The sequence below is a fragment of the Scardinius erythrophthalmus genome, assembly GCF_964197995.2.
Source record: "Scardinius erythrophthalmus genome assembly, chromosome: 16".
Taxonomy (NCBI): domain Eukaryota; kingdom Metazoa; phylum Chordata; class Actinopteri; order Cypriniformes; family Leuciscidae; genus Scardinius; species Scardinius erythrophthalmus.
The window spans coordinates 36622128-36645790 of NC_138236.1; the positions used below are offsets into that span (position 1 = coordinate 36622128).

Below are 23663 nucleotides of genomic sequence, written 5' to 3' on the forward strand. Positions count from 1 at the left end.
ATCATATGACTTTAAAGAGCTTGGGATGTAGAGCATGAGTCAAATTACTACTTTTGCTGTACTTTTATGCCGTTTATATTTTCATTTTCGGGCTTGGCTTTTTTGGGTTAAATATTCACTTGAAGTCTCACCAAGACTGCATTTTTTAAAACTGTAATATTGGGAAATGTTTTTACAATCTAAAATAGCTTTTTTCAATGGAAACTTGTTTCCGCCACTCACTTTTCTGACTTTTTTTTCTCACAATTGCGAGCTTATATCTCACAATTCTGACTTTTTATCTCAGAATCCTGTGATATAAAGTCAGAATTGTGAGATGGAAACTTGCAATTGTGAGATAAAAAGTCGCAATAATCTTTTAAAATGTTTTATTCTGTGGTGGAAACAAGCTTCCGTAGTTTTCTATGTGAATATATTGTAAACTAATTGTGGAAACAAGCTTCCGTAGTTTTCTATGTGAATATATTGTAAACTAATTGTGGAAACAAGCTTCCGTAGTTTTCTATTGGAATATATTGTAAACTAATTGTGGAAACAAGCTTCCGTAGTTTTCTATGTGAATATATTGTAAACTAATTTATTCCTGTGATCAAAGCTGAATTTTCAGCATCATTACTCCAGTCTTCAGTGTCACATGATCCTTCAGAAATCACTCTAATATGATGATTTGCTGCTCAACAAACATTTCTGATTATTATTAATGTTGAAAACAGCTGTGCTGCTTCATATTTTTGTAGAAACTGTGATAGATTTTTTTCAGGATTCTTAAGTTTGATGAATAGAGAGTTGAATAAGCTGTCACTTCCTGACATCTGAACGGTGTGTGTTCTCACCCGTGGCTCAGGTGGAGAAGCTCGCACGCACACTGTTCCTGTGGAAGATTGAGGTGCATGAGCAGAAGGAGAAGGTGTACGAGATGAGGCGCTGGAACGAGGCTCTGGTCACTAATATGCTTCCGGAGCATGTGGCCCGGCATTTCCTAGGCTCCAAGAAGAGGGATGAGGTGAGAATCCTGCGCTCGGTCTCGCGGCCTGTTTACACCGGGTCACGATCGGATAGCTATCGGATTTGTTAAGTGTTCCATGTACTCTTGGCCACATAAAGGTGTCTCTGCGATACGAAAATAAATTTTACATTTCAATAGAAGAGAAAGCGGCATCAGCACATTTAGGCTCACTGCTTTTAATGAAGATGAGTGTGTGTTGAGCTTAAAACTTTTTTTCAGTTGCTCATCTGCGGCGGGTCATATCTGTGGATACCGGGAGCCAGTACAACAGGATCTCGCACGTTTAGTTTTCTACCATTTTGGGAGGAGTAAAATTTACATATGTGGCTTCAACAATGAAAGGCCCTGTGTAATCATCCTTCCCTCACGTCCTGGAACAGATCCTTCCCTCGCGGTTCAAAATGTCCCGAAGCCCTAAAATGATACTTCATTTTTTTTTTTGTTCCGAAAGCTTATTTTATGTAATTTTGATAAAAAAATGTAATGCATTTTTTTAATGCAATTTTTTTTTTTACTTTATTTTTTTTTATTTTTTTATTTACCTTTAAATTACTAGATTTAATCAATAAATAATAAATAAATAGTCATTTAGTAATTTAAGCACATTCTTCACATTCTTTCAACTTAAATTCAAAATAACTCACAATTTCATGCATAAACCTTTTAATTCAGCTCAAAATATCTTGCATTGGGTGTCTTTGCCGAGCTCGATATTTCATGACTCAAGCCACTAGATGGCCTTATAGCTCTATATGGAGCTAATGAGCTGTTCCGCTGGGTCCTAAAGTCAGTTTTTTCAGGATGCATTCAGAGACAAATGTAGACATTATACAATTATTTTTTGGTAAAGTTTATTATTTTTAGTTCGAATTTTGAGCATTTTTAGGTTTTTCTATGTGTATTGAAGCATTCCTCGCATTCCATTCATTCCTATGAGGGTCAAATTGACCCGTGAGGGAAGGATTTGTTACTTTTTTAAATTTCAACCACAAAACATTAAAAAGTTTTTTTTTTTTTTTTTGTATTCTTGGTTCAAATGCTAAAAAAGTCTTTGGGTCTTGGACCCCTCCAATAAACACAACATTTTTTTTTTTTTTTAATATATATTCTGGGTCAAAATAACCCAAGGGAAGGATGAGGGTTAAGATGCGTTTTGGTCGATCGGATCACAAGGAGACGAGGCAGACACATCCTCTTTACACCTGGTGTTTTAATCTGTCTCTTTTGTCCACTTTTAACCACTTCTGTCCTGACTTCTTCAAGAGGATGATCTATGGGCGGGTAAATAATATATATATGTTTTTTCAGAGCTTTCAATCTAATGGACGAAATAAGTTTAAGTAAGTTAAAATAAGTTTTTCGTCTTAAACCAAACTTGGGTCTTCAGTCAACAAAGTTTAAATCCTGTCTGTTTGAACGCATTCGACCACATGAGCTTCTACACAAAGAAAGCAAAAGCGGTTTCGACTACCTCTGTAAGTGGCCGAAAGTGGACAAACTCAAACGTTTTAGACCCCATTTATACTTGTATTTAGCGTCGTCCACTTATGATCCGATCGACCAAAATGCTTCTTAATACCAGGTGTAAACAGAGCCTCTGGTGTATTTACACTTGTTTAGTTTCGTCTCTAATTGATCTCAGACCAACTCCTGAAGTGGTTTGAGTGAACGGATTTAAATCCATCTCGAAAGCATTTCAGAGAACGCATGAAGTGACCAGGTGTAAACAAGCCCTCAGTTTCCATGTTTTACATGCACAAACGCAGCCTAACTCAAGTAACTTCTCTGGTTTGGTTTCTCAGGAGCTCTACAGCCAATCCTATGATGAGATTGGAGTCATGTTCGCCTCCATCCCAAACTTCTCTGATTTCTATACGGAGGAAAGCATCAACAACGGCGGGATTGAGTGTCTGAGGTTCCTCAATGAAATCATTTCTGACTTTGATAGTGTAAGTTTTTTTTTTTTACAGTTTAAATTTCACCCAATTGTTTCCAATTATAATTAGAAGTAGAGATTTTATACCATTACTTATTTGCTTTTGTGCTCGTTAGCTTTTGGATGAGCCACAGTTTCGCTTTATAACCAAGATCAAGACTATTGGCAGCACCTACATGGCAGCATCAGGAGTCACTCCAGACAATAACACCAACGGTTATGCTTGCATGAAGGTAAAGGAGGTGCAGATGGGATCTTTCTAGAAGCAATATATCCATCTAGTGCTGATAACAATGGTAAAGAGGATTTTTTGTGTCCTTCCTAACAGAAAGAAGACGTTTCAGACAGGGAACGGTGGCAGCACTTGGCAGATCTTGCTGATTTTGCTCTGGCCATGAAGGTCACGTTGATGAACATCAACTACCAGTCCTTCAATAACTTCATGCTTCGCATCGGTTAGTGGGCTGACATCCATCTACAGTAGTGGCTAAAGTGGCCTAGGAAAATTTAGATCTTCACCCGTGTTGTTGTGCCTTGTTTTGCCTTTCCTCATCTTGTAGTTTGCCTTTTTTGCCAAATAATTTTGTCATATAAATAACCAAGTTTAGTGTTTTGTTCTTCCCTCATATTTACAATATTTAAAAAATATAAAGTATTTTCCTCATATTTTGATGGTTTAATCAAACTTGTAGGGACATTAAAAACAAATATCCATTCTAAACATCCCTTTTGGCCAGTATTGAATGTGCAAATGACAATGATTATGCTGAATGTTTTGCTGTGTGCATTATGAAATCTTTTCTCCACAGGGTTGAATAAAGGGGGCGTTTTAGCTGGTGTTATTGGTGCCCGTAAACCTCATTTTGACATCTGGGGAAACACTGTGAATGTCGCCAGTCGCATGGAGTCCACAGGGGTGATGGGAAACATCCAGGTGATGGGTTTCACATTGCATTAATGATCTGGACTCACGCTTCCTAAATTTTGTTCAACTATTCTGCATCAGGGACTCAAAGTAGCAATGCAACAGACTGCATTTAAACATTAAAAAATGCTGTTTAAAGTGTTAGTTCACCTAAAAATGAATAATTTACTCACCCTCAAGTCGTTCCAAACCCTTAAGAATTTTGTTCATCTTTAAAAGATAATGAAGATATTTGTAATGAAATCTGAGAGATTTCGGTCCCTGCATTGACAGTCTACTTAACTATCACTGTTATGCTTCAAAAAGTTCATAAAGAGATCGTAAAACTAATCCATATGAATTGAGTGGTTTAGTCCAAATTTTCTAAAGAGACTCGATCACTTTATATGATGAACAGATTGAATTTAGGCTTTTATTCACATAAACATTCATCAACTCACACATCAGTTATGTAAATGGAAGCTCAAACACTGATGTCAATAAATGTCGTGCGAGAACCAATGAGGTTCATTCTCGTGTTACGCAGCACGTTTGAGCTTCAGCAAGAACCAATGAGGTTCATTCTCGTGTTACGCAGCACGTTTGAGCTTCAGCAAGAACCAATGAGGTTCATTCTCTTGTTACGCAGCACGTTTGAGCTTCAGCAAGAACCAATAAGGTTCATTCTCGTGTTACACAGCACGTTTGAGCTTCAGCAAGAACCAATGAGGTTCATTCTCGTGTTACGCAGCACGTTTGAGCTTCAGCAAGAACCAATGAGGTTCATTCTCGTGTTACGCAGCACGTTTGAGCTTCTTCAAGAACCAATGAGGTTCATTCCTGTGTTACGCAGCACGTTTGAGCTTCAGCAAGAACCAATGAGGTTCATTCTCGTGTTACGCAGCACGTTTGAGCTTCAGCAAGAACCAATAAGGTTCATTCTCGTGTTACACAGCACGTTTGAGCTTCAGCAAGAACCAATGAGGTTCATTCTCGTGTTACGCAGCACGTTTGAGCTTCTTCAAGAACCAATGAGGTTCATTCCTGTGTTACGCAGCACGTTTGAGCTTCAGCAAGAACCAATGAGGTTCATTCTCGTGTTACGCAGCACGTTTGAGCTTCAGCAAGAACCAATAAGGTTCATTCTCGTGTTACACAGCACGTTTGAGCTTCAGCAAGAACCAATGAGGTTCATTCTCGTGTTACGCAGCACGTTTGAGCTTCAGCAAGAACCAATGAGGTTCATTCTCGTGTTACGCAGCACGTTTGAGCTTCTTCAAGAACCAATGAGGTTCATTCCTGTGTTACGCAGCACGTTTGAGCTTCAGCAAGAACCAATGAGGTTCATTCTCGTGTTACGCAGCACGTTTGAGCTTCAGCAAGAACCAATGAGGTTCATTCTCGTGTTACGCAGCACATTTGAGCTTCAGCAAGAACCAATGAGGTTCATTCTCGTGTTACGCAGCACATTTGAGCTTCAGCAAGAACCAATGAGGTTCATTCTTGTGTTACGCGGCACGTTTGAGCTTCAGCAAGAACCAATGAGGTTCATTCTCGTGTTACGCAGCACGTTTGAGCTTCAGCAAGAACCAATGAGGTTCATTCTCGTGTTACGCAGCACATTTGAGCTTCAGCAAGAACCAATGAGGTTCATTCTCGTGTTACGCAGCACGTTTGAGCTTTTTCAAGAACCAATGAGGTTCATTCTCGTGTTACGCAGCACGTTTGAGCTTCAGCAAGAGCCAATGAGGTTCATTCTCGTGTTACGCAGCACGTTTGAGCTTTTTCAAGAACCAATGAGGTTCATTCTTGTGTTACGCAGCACGTTTGAGCTTCTTCAAGAGCCAATGAGGTTCATTCTCGTGTTACGCGGCACGTTTGAGCTTCAGCAAGAACCAATGAGGTTCATTCTCGTGTTACGCAGCACGTTTGAGCTTCAGCAAGAACCAATGAGGTTCATTCTTGTGTTACGCAGCACGTTTGAGCTTCTTCAAGAGCCAATGAGGTTCATTCTTGTGTTACGCAGCACGTTTGAGCTTTTTCAAGAACCAATGAGGTTCATTCTCGTGTTACGCGGCACGTTTGAGCTTCTTCAAGAACCAATGAGGTTCATTCTCGAGTTACACAGCACGTTTGAGCTTCAGCAAGAACCAATGAGGTTCATTCTTGTGTTACGCGGCACGTTTGAGCTTCTTCAAGAACCAGTGAGGTTCATTCTCGAGTTACACAGCACGTTTGAGCTTCAGCAAGAACCAATGAGGTTCATTCTTGTGTTACGCAGCACGTTTGAGCTTTTTCAAGAACCAATGAGGTTCATTCTCGTGTTACGCAGCACGTTTGAGCTTCTTCAAGAACCAATGAGGTTCATTCTCGTGTTACGCAGCACGTTTAAGCTTCTTCAAGAACCAATGAGGTTCATTCTCGTGTTACGCGGCACGTTTGAGCTTCAGCAAGATCCAATGAGGTTCATTCTCGTGTTACGCAGCACGTTTGAGCTTTTTCAAGAACCAATGAGGTTCATTCTCGTGTTACGCAGCACGTTTGAGCTTCAGCAAGAACCAATGAGGTTCATTCTCGTGTTACGCAGCACGTTTGAGCTTCTTCAAGAACCAATGAGGTTCATTCTCGTGTTACGCAGCACGTTTGAGCTTCAGCAAGAACCAATGAGGTTCATTCTCGTGTTACGCAGCACGTTTGAGCTTCAGCAAGATCCAATGAGGTTCATTCTCGTGTTACGCGGCACGTTTGAGCTTCTTCAAGAACCAATGAGGTTCATTCTCGTGTTACGCGGCACGTTTGAGCTTCAGCAAGAACCAATGAGGTTCATTCTCGTGTTACGCGGCACGTTTGAGCTTCTTCAAGAACCAATGAGGTTCATTCTCGTGTTACGCGGCACGTTTGAGCTTCAGCAAGAACCAATGAGGTTCATTCTCGTGTTACGCGGCACGTTTGAGCTTCTTCAAGAACCAATGAGGTTCATTCTCGTGTTACGCAGCACGTTTGAGCTTCTTCAAGAACCAATGAGGTTCATTCTCGTGTTACGCAGCACGTTTGAGCTTCTTCAAGAACCAATGAGGTTCATTCTCGTGTTACGCAGCACGTTTGAGCTTCTTCAAGAACCAATGAGGTTCATTCTCGTGTTACGCAGCACGTTTGAGCTTCAGCAAGAACCAATGAGGTTCATTCTCGTGTTACGCAGCACGTTTGAGCTTCTTCAAGAACCAATGAGGTTCATTCTCGTGTTACGCAGCACGTTTGAGCTTCTTCAAGAACCAATGAGGTTCATTCTCGTGTTACGCGGCACGTTTGAGCTTCTTCAAGAACCAATGAGGTTCATTCTCGTGTTACGCGGCACGTTTGAGCTTCAGCAAGAACCAATGAGGTTCATTCTCGTGTTACGCGGCACGTTTGAGCTTCTTCAAGAACCAATGAGGTTCATTCTCGTGTTACGGAGCACGTTTGAGCTTCTTCAAGAACCAATGAGGTTCATTCTCGTGTAACGCGGCACGTTTGAGCTTCTTCAAGAACCAATGAGGTTCATTCTCGTGTTACGCGGCACGTTTGAGCTTCTTCAAGAACCAATGAGGTTCATTCTCGTGTTACGCGGCACGTTTGAGCTTCTTCAAGAACCAATGAGGTTCATTCTCGTGTTACGCGGCACGTTTGAGCTTTTTCAAGAACCAATGAGGTTCATTCTCGTGTTACGCGGCACGTTTGAGCTTCTTCAAGAACCAATGAGGTTCATTCTCGTGTTACGCAGCACGTTTGAGCTTCAGCAAGAACCAATGAGGTTCATTCTCGTGTTACGCAGCACGTTTGAGCTTCAGCAAGATCCAATGAGGTTCATTCTCGTGTTACGCGGCACGTTTGAGCTTCTTCAAGAACCAATGAGGTTCATTCTCGTGTTACGCGGCACGTTTGAGCTTCAGCAAGAACCAATGAGGTTCATTCTCGTGTTACGCGGCACGTTTGAGCTTCAGCAAGATCCAATGAGGTTCATTCTCGTGTTACGCAGCACGTTTGAGCTTTTTCAAGAACCAATGAGGTTCATTCTCGTGTTACGCAGCACGTTTGAGCTTCAGCAAGAACCAATGAGGTTCATTCTCGTGTTACGCAGCACGTTTGAGCTTCTTCAAGAACCAATGAGGTTCATTCTCGTGTTACGCAGCACGTTTGAGCTTCAGCAAGAACCAATGAGGTTCATTCTCGTGTTACGCAGCACGTTTGAGCTTCAGCAAGATCCAATGAGGTTCATTCTCGTGTTACGCGGCACGTTTGAGCTTCTTCAAGAACCAATGAGGTTCATTCTCGTGTTACGCGGCACGTTTGAGCTTCAGCAAGAACCAATGAGGTTCATTCTCGTGTTACGCGGCACGTTTGAGCTTCTTCAAGAACCAATGAGGTTCATTCTCGTGTTACGCGGCACGTTTGAGCTTCAGCAAGAACCAATGAGGTTCATTCTCGTGTTACGCGGCACGTTTGAGCTTCTTCAAGAACCAATGAGGTTCATTCTCGTGTTACGCAGCACGTTTGAGCTTCTTCAAGAACCAATGAGGTTCATTCTCGTGTTACGCAGCACGTTTGAGCTTCTTCAAGAACCAATGAGGTTCATTCTCGTGTTACGCAGCACGTTTGAGCTTCTTCAAGAACCAATGAGGTTCATTCTCGTGTTACGCAGCACGTTTGAGCTTCAGCAAGAACCAATGAGGTTCATTCTCGTGTTACGCAGCACGTTTGAGCTTCTTCAAGAACCAATGAGGTTCATTCTCGTGTTACGCAGCACGTTTGAGCTTCTTCAAGAACCAATGAGGTTCATTCTCGTGTTACGCGGCACGTTTGAGCTTCTTCAAGAACCAATGAGGTTCATTCTCGTGTTACGCGGCACGTTTGAGCTTCAGCAAGAACCAATGAGGTTCATTCTCGTGTTACGCGGCACGTTTGAGCTTCTTCAAGAACCAATGAGGTTCATTCTCGTGTTACGCAGCACGTTTGAGCTTCTTCAAGAACCAATGAGGTTCATTCTCGTGTTACGCGGCACGTTTGAGCTTCTTCAAGAACCAATGAGGTTCATTCTCGTGTTACGCGGCACGTTTGAGCTTCTTCAAGAACCAATGAGGTTCATTCTCGTGTTACGCGGCACGTTTGAGCTTCTTCAAGAACCAATGAGGTTCATTCTCGTGTTACGCGGCACGTTTGAGCTTTTTCAAGAACCAATGAGGTTCATTCTCGTGTTACGCGGCACGTTTGAGCTTCTTCAAGAACCAATGAGGTTCATTCTTGTGTTACGCAGCACGTTTGAGCTTTTTCAAGAACCAATGAGGTTCATTCTCGTGTTACGCAGCACGTTTGAGCTTCTTCAAGAACCAATGAGGTTCATTCTCGTGTTACGCAGCACGTTTGAGCTTTTTCAAGAACCAATGAGGTTCATTCTCGTGTTACGCAGCACGTTTAAGCTTCTTCAAGAACCAATGAGGTTCATTCACGTGTTACGCGGCACGTTTGAGCTTCTTCAAGAACCAATGAGGTTCATTCTCGTGTTACGCGGCACGTTTGAGCTTCTTCAAGAACCAATGAGGTTCATTCTCGTGTTACGCAGCACGTTTGAGCTTCTTCAAGAACCAATGAGGTTCATTCTCGTGTTACGCAGCACGTTTGAGCTTTTTCAAGAACCAATGAGGTTCATTCTCGTGTTACGCAGCACGTTTGAGCTTCTTCAAGAACCAATGAGGTTCATTCCTGTGTTACGCAGCACGTTTGAGCTTCAGCAAGAACCAATGAGGTTCATTCTTGTGTTACGCAGCACGTTTGAGCTTCAGCAAGAACCAATGAGGTTCATTCTCATGTTACGCAGCACGTTTGAGCTTTTTCAAGAACCAATGAGGTTCATTCTCGTGTTACGCGGCACGTTTGAGCTTCTTCAAGAGCCAATGAGGTTCATTCTTGTGTTACGCGGCACGTTTGAGCTTTTTCAAGAACCAATGAGGTTCATTCTCGTGTTACGCGGCACGTTTGAGCTTCTTCAAGAACCAATGAGGTTCATTCTCGAGTTACACAGCACGTTTGAGCTTCAGCAAGAACCAATGAGGTTCATTCTTGTGTTACGCGGCACGTTTGAGCTTCTTCAAGAACCAGTGAGGTTCATTCTCGAGTTACACAGCACGTTTGAGCTTCAGCAAGAACCAATGAGGTTCATTCTTGTGTTACGCAGCACGTTTGAGCTTTTTCAAGAACCAATGAGGTTCATTCTCGTGTTACGCAGCACGTTTGAGCTTCTTCAAGAACCAATGAGGTTCATTCTCGTGTTACGCAGCACGTTTGAGCTTCTTCAAGAACCAATGAGGTTCATTCTCGTGTTACGCGGCACGTTTGAGCTTCAGCAAGATCCAATGAGGTTCATTCTCGTGTTACGCAGCACGTTTGAGCTTTTTCAAGAACCAATGAGGTTCATTCTCGTGTTACGCAGCACGTTTGAGCTTCAGCAAGAACCAATGAGGTTCATTCTCGTGTTACGCAGCACGTTTGAGCTTCTTCAAGAACCAATGAGGTTCATTCTCGTGTTACGCAGCACGTTTGAGCTTCAGCAAGAACCAATGAGGTTCATTCTCGTGTTACGCGGCACGTTTGAGCTTCAGCAAGATCCAATGAGGTTCATTCTCGTGTTACGCGGCACGTTTGAGCTTCTTCAAGAACCAATGAGGTTCATTCTCGTGTTACGCGGCACGTTTGAGCTTCTTCAAGAACCAATGAGGTTCATTCTCGTGTTACGCGGCACGTTTGAGCTTCTTCAAGAACCAATGAGGTTCATTCTCGTGTTACGCGGCACGTTTGAGCTTCTTCAAGAACCAATGAGGTTCATTCTCGTGTTACGCGGCACGTTTGAGCTTTTTCAAGAACCAATGAGGTTCATTCTCGTGTTACGCGGCACGTTTGAGCTTCTTCAAGAACCAATGAGGTTCATTCTTGTGTTACGCAGCACGTTTGAGCTTTTTCAAGAACCAATGAGGTTCATTCTCGTGTTACGCAGCACGTTTGAGCTTCTTCAAGAACCAATGAGGTTCATTCTCGTGTTACGCAGCACGTTTGAGCTTTTTCAAGAACCAATGAGGTTCATTCTCGTGTTACGCAGCACGTTTAAGCTTCTTCAAGAACCAATGAGGTTCATTCACGTGTTACGCGGCACGTTTGAGCTTCTTCAAGAACCAATGAGGTTCATTCTCGTGTTACGCGGCACGTTTGAGCTTCTTCAAGAACCAATGAGGTTCATTCTCGTGTTACGCAGCACGTTTGAGCTTCTTCAAGAACCAATGAGGTTCATTCTCGTGTTACGCAGCACGTTTGAGCTTTTTCAAGAACCAATGAGGTTCATTCTCGTGTTACGCAGCACGTTTGAGCTTCTTCAAGAACCAATGAGGTTCATTCCTGTGTTACGCAGCACGTTTGAGCTTCAGCAAGAACCAATGAGGTTCATTCTTGTGTTACGCAGCACGTTTGAGCTTCAGCAAGAACCAATGAGGTTCATTCTCATGTTACGCAGCACGTTTGAGCTTTTTCAAGAACCAATGAGGTTCATTCTTGTGTTACGCAGCACGTTTGAGCTTCAGCAAGAACCAATGAGGTTCATTCTCATGTTACGCAGCACGTTTGAGCTTTTTCAAGAACCAATGAGGTTCATTCTCGTGTTACGCAGCACGTTTGAGCTTTTTCAAGAACCAATGAGGTTCATTCTCGTGTTACGCAGCACGTTTGAGCTTCTTCAAGAACCAATGAGGTTCATTCTCGTGTTACGCAGCACGTTTGAGCTTTTTCAAGAACCAATGAGGTTCATTCTCGAGTTACGCAGCACGTTTGAGCTTTTTCAAGAACCAATGAGGTTCATTCTTGTGTTACGCAGCACGTTTGAGCTTTTTCAAGAACCAATGAGGTTCATTCTCGAGTTACGCAGCACGTTTGAGCTTTTTCAAGAACCAATGAGGATCATTCTCGTGTTACGCAGCACGTTTGAGCTTCTTCAAGAACCAATGAGGTTCATTCTTGTGTTACGCAGCACGTTTGAGCTTTTTCAAGAACCAATGAGGTTCATTCTTGTGTTACGCGGCACGTTTGAGCTTTTTCAAGAACCAATGAGGTTCATTCTCGTGTTACGCAGCACGTTTGAGCTTCTTCAAGAACCAATGAGGTTCATTCTCGTGTTACGCAGCACGTTTGAGCTTTTTCAAGAACCAATGAGGTTCATTCTCGAGTTACGCAGCACGTTTGAGCTTTTTCAAGAACCAATGAGGTTCATTCTTGTGTTACGCAGCACGTTTGAGCTTTTTCAAGAACCAATGAGGTTCATTCTCGTGTTACGCAGCACGTTTGAGCTTCTTCAAGAACCAATGAGGTTCATTCTTGTGTTACGCGGCACGTTTGAGCTTTTTCAAGAACCAATGAGGTTCATTCTCGAGTTACGCAGCACGTTTGAGCTTTTTCAAGAACCAATGAGGTTCATTCTCGCCCATCAATCAAGTACGGTTGAGCTTCTGTTTATGTTCGCTGATCAATGTTTATGTCAATAAAAGCCTAAATTAAATCTCTTTATGAACTTTTTGAAGCATCAAAGTGGTAGTTGCGTAGACTGTCAATGGAGGGACAGAAATCTCTCAGGTTTCATTAATTTGTGCTTCAAAGACGAATGAAAGTCTTACGAGTTTGGAAAAACGTGACGCTGAGTAAATGAGGACAGAACCCTTGAAATGAACAGAAATGTACTGTAGTTGCTGTTGCTAACTACTTGTACTTGTGAAAAACAAAACAAACTCTGTTGTCTTGTAGTCGATTTGTTAGCAATGGCCTTTTTTCAAGACATGTAAAAACTTTAATAATCACAAGGGGGTTTTACTAATGTATTTTATGTTTTAGAATAAAACATGACATTATCTATCAAAAACCTTGACTTCATTATGATAGAACCGGAAGTTGGAATAAAAATGCGACTTTATTTCCGGGTTGTAAGACTCATTACTGTGAGTTACTAACCCTAACTTTAACCCTAAACACACTCTGCTCCCCCCAGGTGGTGGAGGACTGCTACTGCATCCTGAAGGACTACGGCTTCCGCTTCGTGAGGAGGGGACCGATATTTGTCAAGGGGAAAGGAGAGCTGCTCACCTATTTCTTAAAGGGACGTGAAAAACAAGGCTCCTTCATTAACGGCTCTTTTGTCACCCTGCCGCACCAAGTGGTGGACAGCTCTTGACCAACACGCACACACACACACACACACTGTCGTACTCTTCAAACTTGCTCGCGCAAACCTCACGTCATACCTCTTCTGCCGAGTACATGTGCTCCAGTAATTAGTACTTTCAAATGTGTTTTCTCTATTTATTAGCCTGAGGAAAGAAATTTTGGCAGGAAATGAGACAGACTGTCTGTTTATATAAGAGAAGTACTATAAAATATAAGTTTTGAAAGTGTGCACAGCCAGAATGAATGAAACAAAAGTTGAATGATTTTAATAGGCTGCTGAAGTGATAAACAGTTTGAGAGGAGGTTGTTTTTAAACTCATACCGCACAGAATACAAGGAACTCTACTGTATATTACACAATGCGCTGCTCAAAGAAACCTATTTTTGTTGTTCTTTCATTTGAAATCCTTTTATTATTTAATCTTTTATTATTTAAAGATTACCCTGACGTGTCCAGATATATCTGAATGTTGTTTGAAAAGCTACTCTGAATGCCTGCGTAGGAAAGCATACTGACTGCCTTTGCATCGTGTGTGTGTGTGTGTGTGTGTGTGTGTGTGTGTGTGTGTGTGTGTGTGTGTGTGTGTGTGTGTGTGTGTGTGTGTGTGTGTGTGTGTGTGTGTGTGTGTGTGTGTGTGTGTGTAGACATGCATTTCTATTGTCTCTAGTCACCTTTTCTTTATTTGTTGACTTTATAGTGGATAAACATGGGGTTCTGAAGTCTGAGGCCACATCAAATCATGGGATTTAACCCTGAAATTGAGTTCTAGGATTTTAAAAACTTTAAAAAAATAATTCTATAATACATAGCTTGTTAACATTCAGTGTCCTGGTAGCAGGAGACTTGGCACTCTTTTTTTATTGCCTTTTCCCCCATCAGATATTTTAGAAATCATCATGAATTAGGTATCATTCGAAAGTTTAAACACTGCAAACTGACATTCAGATCTGCCTCCATTTAGTTACCAACTTCCTACGATCCAATCAATTCCAAGACAAATCAAGACAAAATCTGGATCAAAACCCAGATCTGGACTGACACTATGTTGCTGTCTGGGTAGAGATATGGCTTTTATTTTTGCAGCAATTTTAGAGTCCAAGTTGTTTTGCCAAATATATATTTATAGTTATGCCAAAACTTTGCTTTACAGCAAATTTGAACTTTTTTACACTTTCATTTTTTAAGGTGTTTTCACACAAAAAAAAGACCAATCTTTGGTCTGTATTCCAAAGCTTTCATGATTTTTTTATGGCACACTTGATGTGCACTTTCGGCCTTGTGAACTGACAATGACCGCTGCATAAGCGTGAAGTCCACGAGCCCTTTGGGTGTCCTATTGGTCATGTAAGGTTTCAGAAGAGTGCTGATCTTTGCTGCTGATATTCGCCCCCTTAATGTGAGTGCTTGTGCCCTTTTATATCCTTAAAAAGGGTGTGACAACACTAACTACAAGTTTATTTAATATTGTAAAAACACTGTATTAAGTTCTACAGATAAAAACAAGCACTTTCTCTGGTGGTCTCAGACTTTTGGACCCCACTTTTGGGTTGTTCTAGTAAAGTGTTCCTCACGTGCCAAATACAAGCCACTATGTGCGTCAGATTGTGGTACTCTGAGGACGCAGGGGTGTAGGAGAATCACTGTGAACGGGTTTGTTGCACTACATTCATGGCAGTATTGCAGGGATGAATGTTTCTTAATTCAGAATATATTCCCCATGGTGTCTTTCCTCAAAGATTAGATGAATGTGCAATAGTTTTATTCTTTTACGCCATTCTGCTCTCCAGTACAGTTTTAAAAAGAGCCCTCCTCTCCCAGCAAGTCATATTTTTATATTAAGATGTAAAAGTTGTAGTTAAAGAGGATTGTACAAAGAGACGATGGAACGGTGTGTCTTAAAAACTGGCCAAACAGTTCATTTATTACCAGTGTCAGGGACGTTCTGTGTCGGTAAGCAGAAGTCACATCTGATTTTGACTTTGATATGTTAAAATGGTTTATGAAGGCATGACATTGTGGCCGATCTCTGTGGTTTGATACCAGACTAAAATTTGATATTTTTGAATTATCCTTCGATATGGAATAAAATGGCACTTTGAATGATCTGTTACCTGATGCTGTGTGAGATTGATTATTTGAACCTTTTATGTGTTTAATTGAAATGTTGCAAAGAACCTTCTTTGGATTAAAAAAGAAACAATAACTCTTTCTACAACTATGATTTTCAATTTTACAAATACTTTCCATATTCGACATTATGGTTCACCAAATATCAGAGCAACTCCAATAATTGGTTCTACAATAAAATTTTGGTAACATGGTATTACAACACTGTAATCGATAAAATAAGATAACACTCAAAAGTTCTGCTGTTTCAAGGAAATCTGATACTGACGAATGTTTCACAACGATAACTGTTTTTTTGTAAGGGCAAATGGTTAATTATCTTTGTTTGCATTACTCCCTCAACATACCATAATAAATCCAACCTAAGATGGTTTGCTGGTCTGGTTTTAAAGGAGTTTTTAGGCACTGGTCACACTTTATATTAAGTGTCTTTATGTACTTACATAAAAATAATTTAGATACAATGTACTGATTGTGTTGATGTATTAAAAAAACACTCGTGCTGCTATTTGTCAGGGATCAGCCAGGCTGCTTGGAAGACCTACAGGGTCAGCCGTCACACTTCCCGCCTCGCCAACCAGAGCATACCAGCACTCCAGAACCAGTCCCCATGCAAGTGGATAACACTCGTCTCACAATCACTGAGCGGCAGAGGAGGCTGACCCAGGGTCTTTGCTTGTACTGCGGCGCTGGTGGACATATCATTACAGCATGTCCCATCCGTCCACTGCGTCCTATGGTGAGTGTCATCCATTCTTCCTCAGTCAACATGAAACCCCTCACCACTGAAGTTATCCTTACTGCCTCGCATGTCTCTCCCAGTACACGCCCTCCTTGACTCCAGGTCAGCTGGAAACTTCATTTCCGATTCCCTCTGCCGCCAGCTCAATCTCCAGAAAAGTCCCACCAAAACCCATTATCAGGTTCACTCGATAATCTGTAAACCTCTCAATAAGAAGAACGTATGTTTCTCTGTGGGACCTCTCCAACTGTAAGTGGGACAGCTGCATACTGAATGCATCTCTCTACTGGTTCTGGAGAATTCCACCGCTGGTATCATCCTAGGGTGCCCATAAGTAGTGCAACATGATCCCGTTCTCTCCTGGGTAACAGGAGAAATCCTGAAGTGGGGCGATAGCTGTTTTCCAGGATGCTTTCCACATCTCAACCAGTGATTTCCCTTCCGATCAATTACACCTCCATCGAGAGCCCTGTAGAACAGCAGTCTATCGACATTCCAACCTGCTACCCCCCTTCAGTGACGTCTTCTGCCCCAAACGAGCTTCATCGTTTCCTCCACATCAGCCATTGGACTGCCCCATCGACCTCCTTCCGGATGAGCCAGTGCTCACGGTAAAATCTATCCTCTGTCTCTTCCTGAACAGAAAGCCATGGAGGAGTCTGTGGAAGAGGCCCTCCAACAAGGTTACATCCGGCCTTCCACCTCCCGTGCTGCTTCAAGATTTTTCTTCGTGCCAAAGAAGGACTGAGGCTTGTGGCCCTGCATCGATTACCGAGCCCTCAACTAACAGTCAAGTTCCGATACCCACTTCCTCTCGTCCCAGCAGCCCTGGAACAACTTCTTGGAGCAGCCGTGTTCACGGTCGTGGTTGTGTCTCTCTTTTAGTGTTACTCGATCTTAGTGCTGCATTTGACACTATCGACCACAACATTCTTTTAAATAGACTCGAACATTATGTTGGCATTAGTGGAAATGCACTAGCATGGTTTAAATCATACTTATCTGACCGTTATCAGTTTGTAGCAGTAAATGAAGAGATGTCTCATTGATCACAAGTTCAGTATGGCGTACCACAAGGCTCAGTACTAGGACCGCTGCTGTTCACTCTGTACATGCTACCCTTAGGAGATATCATTAGGAAACATGGCATTAGCTTTCACTGTTATGCCGACGATACTCAGCTCTATATTTCTTCAAAACCTAACGAAACTTACCAATTCACAAAATTAACGGAATGCATAGCGGATATTAAAAATTGGATGACTCGTAATTTCCTACTGCTAAATTCTGAAAAAACAGAGTTTCTAATTATTGGACAAAAAACTTCCTCACGTAATAACCTAGAATACTGTCTAACACTTGATGGCTGCTCTGATAAGTCTTCGTCGTCGGTTAGGAACCTGGGTGTGCTCTTTGATACCAATCTTTCATTTGAAAGTCACGTGTCTAGTATCTGTAAAACTGCATTTTTCCATCTTAAAAATATATCTAAATTACGCCATATGCTCTCAATGACAAATGCAGAACAATTAGTTCATGCGTTCATGACCTCAAGGCTAGATTATTGTAATGCTCTACTGGGTGGTTGCCCTGCACGCTTAATAAACAAACTACAGCTGGTCCAAAACGCAGCAGCTCGAGTTCTTACCGAGCACTCTGTCAGTTCAAAGCTAGATTAAAGACACATCTCTTTGACCTAGCTTTCACATAACACATTATAGACTTCTATAATTCAATGTTAGGCTGCATAGATTAGGTCAGCTGGAACCGGGAACACTTCCCATAAATCCTGATGTACTCGTTACATCATAAGAAGAATGGCATCTACGCTAATTTTAGTGTCTTTGTTTATCCCGAGGTTTTCCCGCAGCCTGCCGGATCCAGGCCGTATCCAGATCTGATGAAGGACCTTCGCCTGGACCCGATGACAACGCAGTGCTGAAGTGCCAACTAGTCTCTCCCTATGGAGGATCCCTCTACCACTCTACAGATAAAGCGTTGTCGGGAAACTCAATTCGCGTATCTACCCCGAACTGATCAAATAAAATAAAATTCTGTATCAAAAGTTATAAGGAAACACCAGTACTTTGTTTAGGCTTGGTCTGTAGGGAATTCCAAACCTGCGCACATATATTCAAAGGCACATAACTATAGCACCCATTCTTAATGCGCATGTGACCGCCATCAGCGTTTCTCACAGGTTTGCGTTTAAAGTCTGTGTAGAGAGAATGGTGTCGTCTTAGCGGCCCCTAATGTAATAACAAATGATTGTTGCGACGGAAGTGAATCAATCAAAACTAACTTTAGCTGGAAAATAACTTTATTAAAGAACCGCTATAAAGCCAAAACAATCTCTGTTACCTTAAATTATACGCTTATCTCTGTAAAGCTGCTTTAAAACAATCTACATTGTTAAAAGCGCTATATAAATGAAGATGACTTGACTAAGTTGGACCTCATCAGCGCATACGTATAACCTCGTCTGGATATGTGAGGGGGACGAGTGGAAGACTGCCTTTTGAATACTCAGTCATGCCATATGGCCTGGTAAATATGCCCCCCCCCCCTTATGCACGAGGTGCTCTGGAAATTCCTCCATCGTACTGTGATTGTTTACATCAATGACATACTGATGTTCCAGGAGCCTGGCCGAACATCGCCACCACGTTGCGGAGGTCCTCCAACGCCTCTGAGAACATCAGCTCTTCCTTAAAGCAGAGAAATGCTCATTCCATCAGTCTACTGTCCAATTTCTCAGCTACAACATCAATGAACACTGCATCCAGATGGACGAGAAGAAGCGGTTCGGAACTGGCCAACCCCTTCTACCATCAAGGAACTTCAGCGTTTTCTCGGATTCGCAAATTTCCATCGCCGGTTCATTCACAACTACAGCTCCATCACCTCTCCGTTAACCAGTCTCCTCAAGAATAAGCCCAAGTCTCTGCTGCCACCCAGGCTTTCCAGAGCCTCAAGGACTTTCACCAATATGCCGCTCTTCATCCACCCGGTCAATTACGACATCGGTAACCGAGAGCTACTGGCGATCAAGCTCCCATTGGAGGAGTGGAGACACTGGTTGGAGGGTGCAAAGGAAGAATTCACTGTACTCACCGACCACAAACTCCAACACCTCCGAGAAGCCAAACGGCTCAACCCCAGACAGGCAAGATGGGCTTTTTCACACGGTTCTATTTCACCATCTCCTATTGTCCAGGTACAAGAAATCTTAAAGCAGATGCTCTATCCTGTCTCCATACTCCCGAAGAACCTGAGCCCATCTTGCCTCAAAGGATCATCGCGTGCCCCATCCAGTGGTCCCTCGATCAACAACTCTCCTCTGATGTCTCCGAGCCATCTCTGCCGGGGTGTCCTCCCGACTGCACCTATGTCCCCAAGTCTCAACGCACCAATCTCACTCACTCAGCACATGCATCCGTGGGCACTGGCCATCCAGGGGCCCACATGGCCTCTCACTGCTACAAGATCGCTTCTGGTGGCCCAATATGGCCAGGGATGTGAGAAGATTCGTCCAAGGATGTCCTGATTGCGCCATGTCGAAGAGCCCACGCCACCTTCCATCCGGCAAGCTCATTCCGTTGCCCGATCCCTAACGACCCTGGCCACACCTGTCAGGGATCAGCCAGGCTCCATTACCATCCAATCACAATGATCATTGTCACCTGAGTATTAAAGCTACACCAAATAACTTTTCCTCTTCGGTCGCCCTACAGGTTGGAAGCGGATTTGTCCATTACCGCTGTCGTAAATAATTTCTCCGCCTGCAGCTACTGTCGCACACACACACTCACTGTTTATCCAGCACCGGCTTTGGAATGAACGATGTCCACAGACAAGGTAGAGTATGATGCATGATTTCATGAAAGTATGATGTAATGCGACATCAGAAACAAAGAAAAACTGAAAGACTATTGTAACGCTTGCCGTAAAGCAAGTCAAATTTGTAGTTTCTTATGTTTCATTTGAACTACAGAAACGCGACCCGATCTGGCAAACTTGCATAGTGTGATTATATCAGATATAGGGACGCAAAGGGAATGCAGAAGTGTCGTTCACCCTGTTATGACTTGACGAACCGCTGAAACGTTTTAGGAAACATTATTTTAGGTAAAAATCTGCTCATCACCACAAACACTTATAAGCACACACCTCACTCTGGCACTTTGTCTGGTCTGGTACATGAGTAGGACTCACCTTATTGTCTTCCATGCATCATTGGCAAAGTATCTTCGTCTCCCAGAGTGTGTCTCCTAGTCTCCAGTTTCTTCCAGTTCTTCGTCCTGCAATCACTTACCTCTCTTCCCGCACCGGTGTGTGCTTCCACCATCCTCCACTCCATCCACAACCTCCTCAATCATCTAAACAGAAAAGACTGTCAGTTTCTCTGTTCATCATTACTCACAGACATTTACCTTTAAAGGTTCCCGCTACTGCTATTTGCTTCATATTGTCAATAAACCTGTTTCTCACCTCTACCATTATTGTTTGGAGTCTCTGTTCCGTAACACTATTGAGGTGGGATAGGGGTAAGGTTAAGGACCGGTTTAGTGGTCTGGACAGGTTTAAGGGTGAGTTAAGGTGTAAGGGAAGGGTCAACAGTGTAATTGCAGGTGTTATTACATTATAGAACTGTCCTGGAAGACCAGCTAAGACCTTAAATGGTCTTTAATGGAGAACCAAAGTCCTGGGTTTTTTGGTGTCTTGTCCCTGGACACCTCACAAATTCACTGCAAAAAACCTGGCCAGCACAGCATCCGAAAGCACAAATGTACACTAACATTTGAAAAAAAAAATCTATTTAAAAGATTGTAAATACCTTACACAATAGGCTATATTCATCATTTCTGGAAATGAAAATATTAAATACAATTTGAAAATATTGAAAAAATAAAAGTACAGTTTTCCATCCATCCATCTTCTACCGCTTATCCGGGGCCGGGTCGCGGGGGCAGCAGTCTAAGCAGGGATGCCCAGACTTCCCTCTCCCTAGACACTTCCTCCAGCTCTTCCGGGGGGACACCGAGGCGTTCCCAGGCCAGCCGGGAGACATAGTCTCTCCAGCGTGTCCTAGGTCTTCCCCGGGGTCTCCTCCCGGTGGGACATGCCCGGAACACCTTCCCGGGAAGGCGTCCAGGAGGCATCCGGAAAAGATGCCCGAGCCACCTCAACTGACCCCTCTCGATGTGGAGGAGCAGCGGCTCTACTCTGAGCTCCTCCCGAGTGACCGAGCTTCTCACCCTATCTCTAAGGGATCGCCCAGCCACCCTGCGGAGAAAGCTCATTTCGGCCGCTTGTATCCGGGATCTTGTCCTTTCGGTCATGACCCACAGCTCATGACCATAGGTGAGAGTAGGAACGTAGATTGACTGGTAAATCGAGAGCTTCGCCTTGCGGCTCAGCTCCTTCTTTACCACGACAGACCGCTACAGGGACCGCATTACTGCAGAAGCTGCACCGATCCGCCTGTCAATCTCCCGTTCCATCCTTCCCTCACTCGTGAACAAGACCCCAAGATACTTGAACTCCTCCACTTGAGGCAGGAGCTCTCCACCAACCTGAAGCGAGCAAGCCACCCTTTTCCGACTGAGAACCATGGCCTCGGACTTGGAGGTGCTGATTTTCATCCCAGCCGCTTCACACTCGGCTGCAAACCGTCCCAGTGCATGCTGGAGGTCCTGGTCTGATGAGGCCAACACGACAACATCATCCGCAAAGAGCAGAGATGAAATCGTGTGGTCCCCAAACCCGACCCCCTCCGGCCCCTGGCTGCGCCTAGAAATTCTGTCCATAAAAATTATGAACAGAACCGGCGACAAAGGGCAGCCCTGCCGGAGTCCAACACGCACCGGGAACAAGTCTGACTTACTGCTGGCAATACGAACCAAGCTCCTGCTCCGGTCGTACAGGGACCGGATAGCCCTTAGCAAAGGGCCCCGGACCCCATACTCCCGGAGCACCCTCCACAGGCCGCCGCGAGGGACACAGTCGAATGCCTTCTCCAAATCCACAAAGCACATGTAGATTGGTTGGGCAAACTCCCATGAGCCCTCCAGCACCCTGTAGAGGGTATAGAGCTGGTCCAGTGTTCCACGACCGGGACGAAAACCACACTGTTCCTCCTGAATCCGAGGTTCTACTATCGGCCGGATTCTCCTCTCCAGTACCCTGGCATAGACTTTCCCAGGGAGGCTGAGAAGTGTGATCCCCCTATAGTTGGAGCACACCCTCCGATCCCCCTTCTTGAAAAGAGGGACCACCACCCCGGTCTGCCAGTCCAAAGGTACTGTCCCCAACCGCCACGCGATGTTGCAGAGGCGTGTCAGCCAAGACAGCCCCACAACATCCAGAGACTTGAGGTACTCAGGGCGGATCTCATCCACCCCCGGTGCCTTGCCACCGAGGAGTTTCTTGACTACCTCGGTGACTTCAGCTTGGGTGATGGATGAGTCCGCCTCCGAGCCCTCAGCCTCTGCTTCCTCAATGGAAGACGTGACGGCGGGATTGAGGAGATCCTCGAAGTATTCCTTCCACCGTCCGGTGATATCCCCAGTCGAGGTCAACAGCTGCCCACCTCCACTGTAAACAGCGTTGGTAGGGCACTGCTTCCCCCTCCTGAGGCGCCGGACGGTTTGCCAGAATCTCTTCGAGGCCGACCGATAGTCCTTCTCCATGGCCTCACCGAACTCCTCCCAGGCCCGAGTTTTTGCCTCCACAACCACCCGGGCTGCAGTCCGCTTGGCCCGTCGGTACCCATCAGCTGCCTCAGGAGTCCCACAAGCCAGCCAGGCCCGATAGGACTCCTTCTTCAGCTTGACGGCATCCCTTACTTCCGGTGTCCACCACCGGGTTCGGGGATTGCCGCCTCGACAGGCACCGGAGACCTTACGGCCACAGCTCCGAGTGGCCGCGTTGACAATGGAGGTGGAGAACATGGTCCACTCGGACTCAATATCTCCAGACTCCCTCGGGATCTGGTCGAAGCTCTGCCGGAGGTGGGAGTTGAAGATCTCTCTGACAGGAGATTCGGCCAAACGTTCCCAACAGACCCTCACAGTACGTTTGGGTCTGCCGAGTCTGTCCAGCTTCCTCCCCCGCCATCGGATCCAACTCACCACCAGGTGGTGATCAGTTGACAGCTCCGCCCCTCTCTTCGCCCGAGTGTCCAAGACATACGGCCGGAGGTCGGATGAAACGACCACAAAGTCGATCATCGACCTCCGGCCTAGGGTGTCCTGGTGCCATGTGCACTGATGGACACCCTTATGCTTGAACATGGTGTTCGTTATGGACAAGCTGTAACTAGCACAGAAGTCCAATAACAGAACACCACTCGGGTTCAGATCAGGGGGGCCGTTCCTCCCAATCACGCCCCTCCAGGTGTCACTGTCGCTGCCCACGTGGGCGTTGAAGTCCCCCAGTAAAACGATGGAGTCCCCAGTCGGAGCACTTTCCAGCACCCCTCCCAGAGACTCCAAGAAGGCCGGGTACTCTGCACTGCCGTTCGGCCCGTAAGCACAAACGACAGTGAGAGACCTATCCCCGACCCGAAGGCGTAGGGAAGCGACCCTCTCGTTCACCGGGGTGAACTCCAACACATGGCGGCTGAGCTGGGGGGCTATAAGCAAACCCACACCAGCCCGCCGCCTCTCACCATGGGCAACTCCAGAGTGGTGAAGAGTCCATCCTCTCTCGAGGAGT

The 23663-nt window shown here is 44.4% G+C and overlaps 1 protein-coding gene across 2 annotated transcripts in view; it reads left to right on the forward strand.

Moving 5' to 3' along the window:
- Positions 1-15189, forward strand: part of adcy3a (adenylate cyclase 3a) — a 44814-nt gene extending 29625 nt beyond the window's left edge. For both annotated transcript variants that reach the window (XM_081387891.1, XM_081387892.1), the window contains 6 exons: positions 845-1003; positions 2809-2955; positions 3059-3175; positions 3271-3397; positions 3752-3876; positions 12899-15189. In XM_081387891.1, coding sequence (XP_081244017.1) covers positions 845-1003; positions 2809-2955; positions 3059-3175; positions 3271-3397; positions 3752-3876; positions 12899-13081 — 858 coding nt within the window. In that variant the 3' untranslated portion in view covers positions 13082-15189. The remainder of the gene's footprint in view (positions 1-844; positions 1004-2808; positions 2956-3058; positions 3176-3270; positions 3398-3751; positions 3877-12898) is intronic.
- The last annotated feature ends 8474 nt before the right edge of the window (positions 15190-23663 follow it).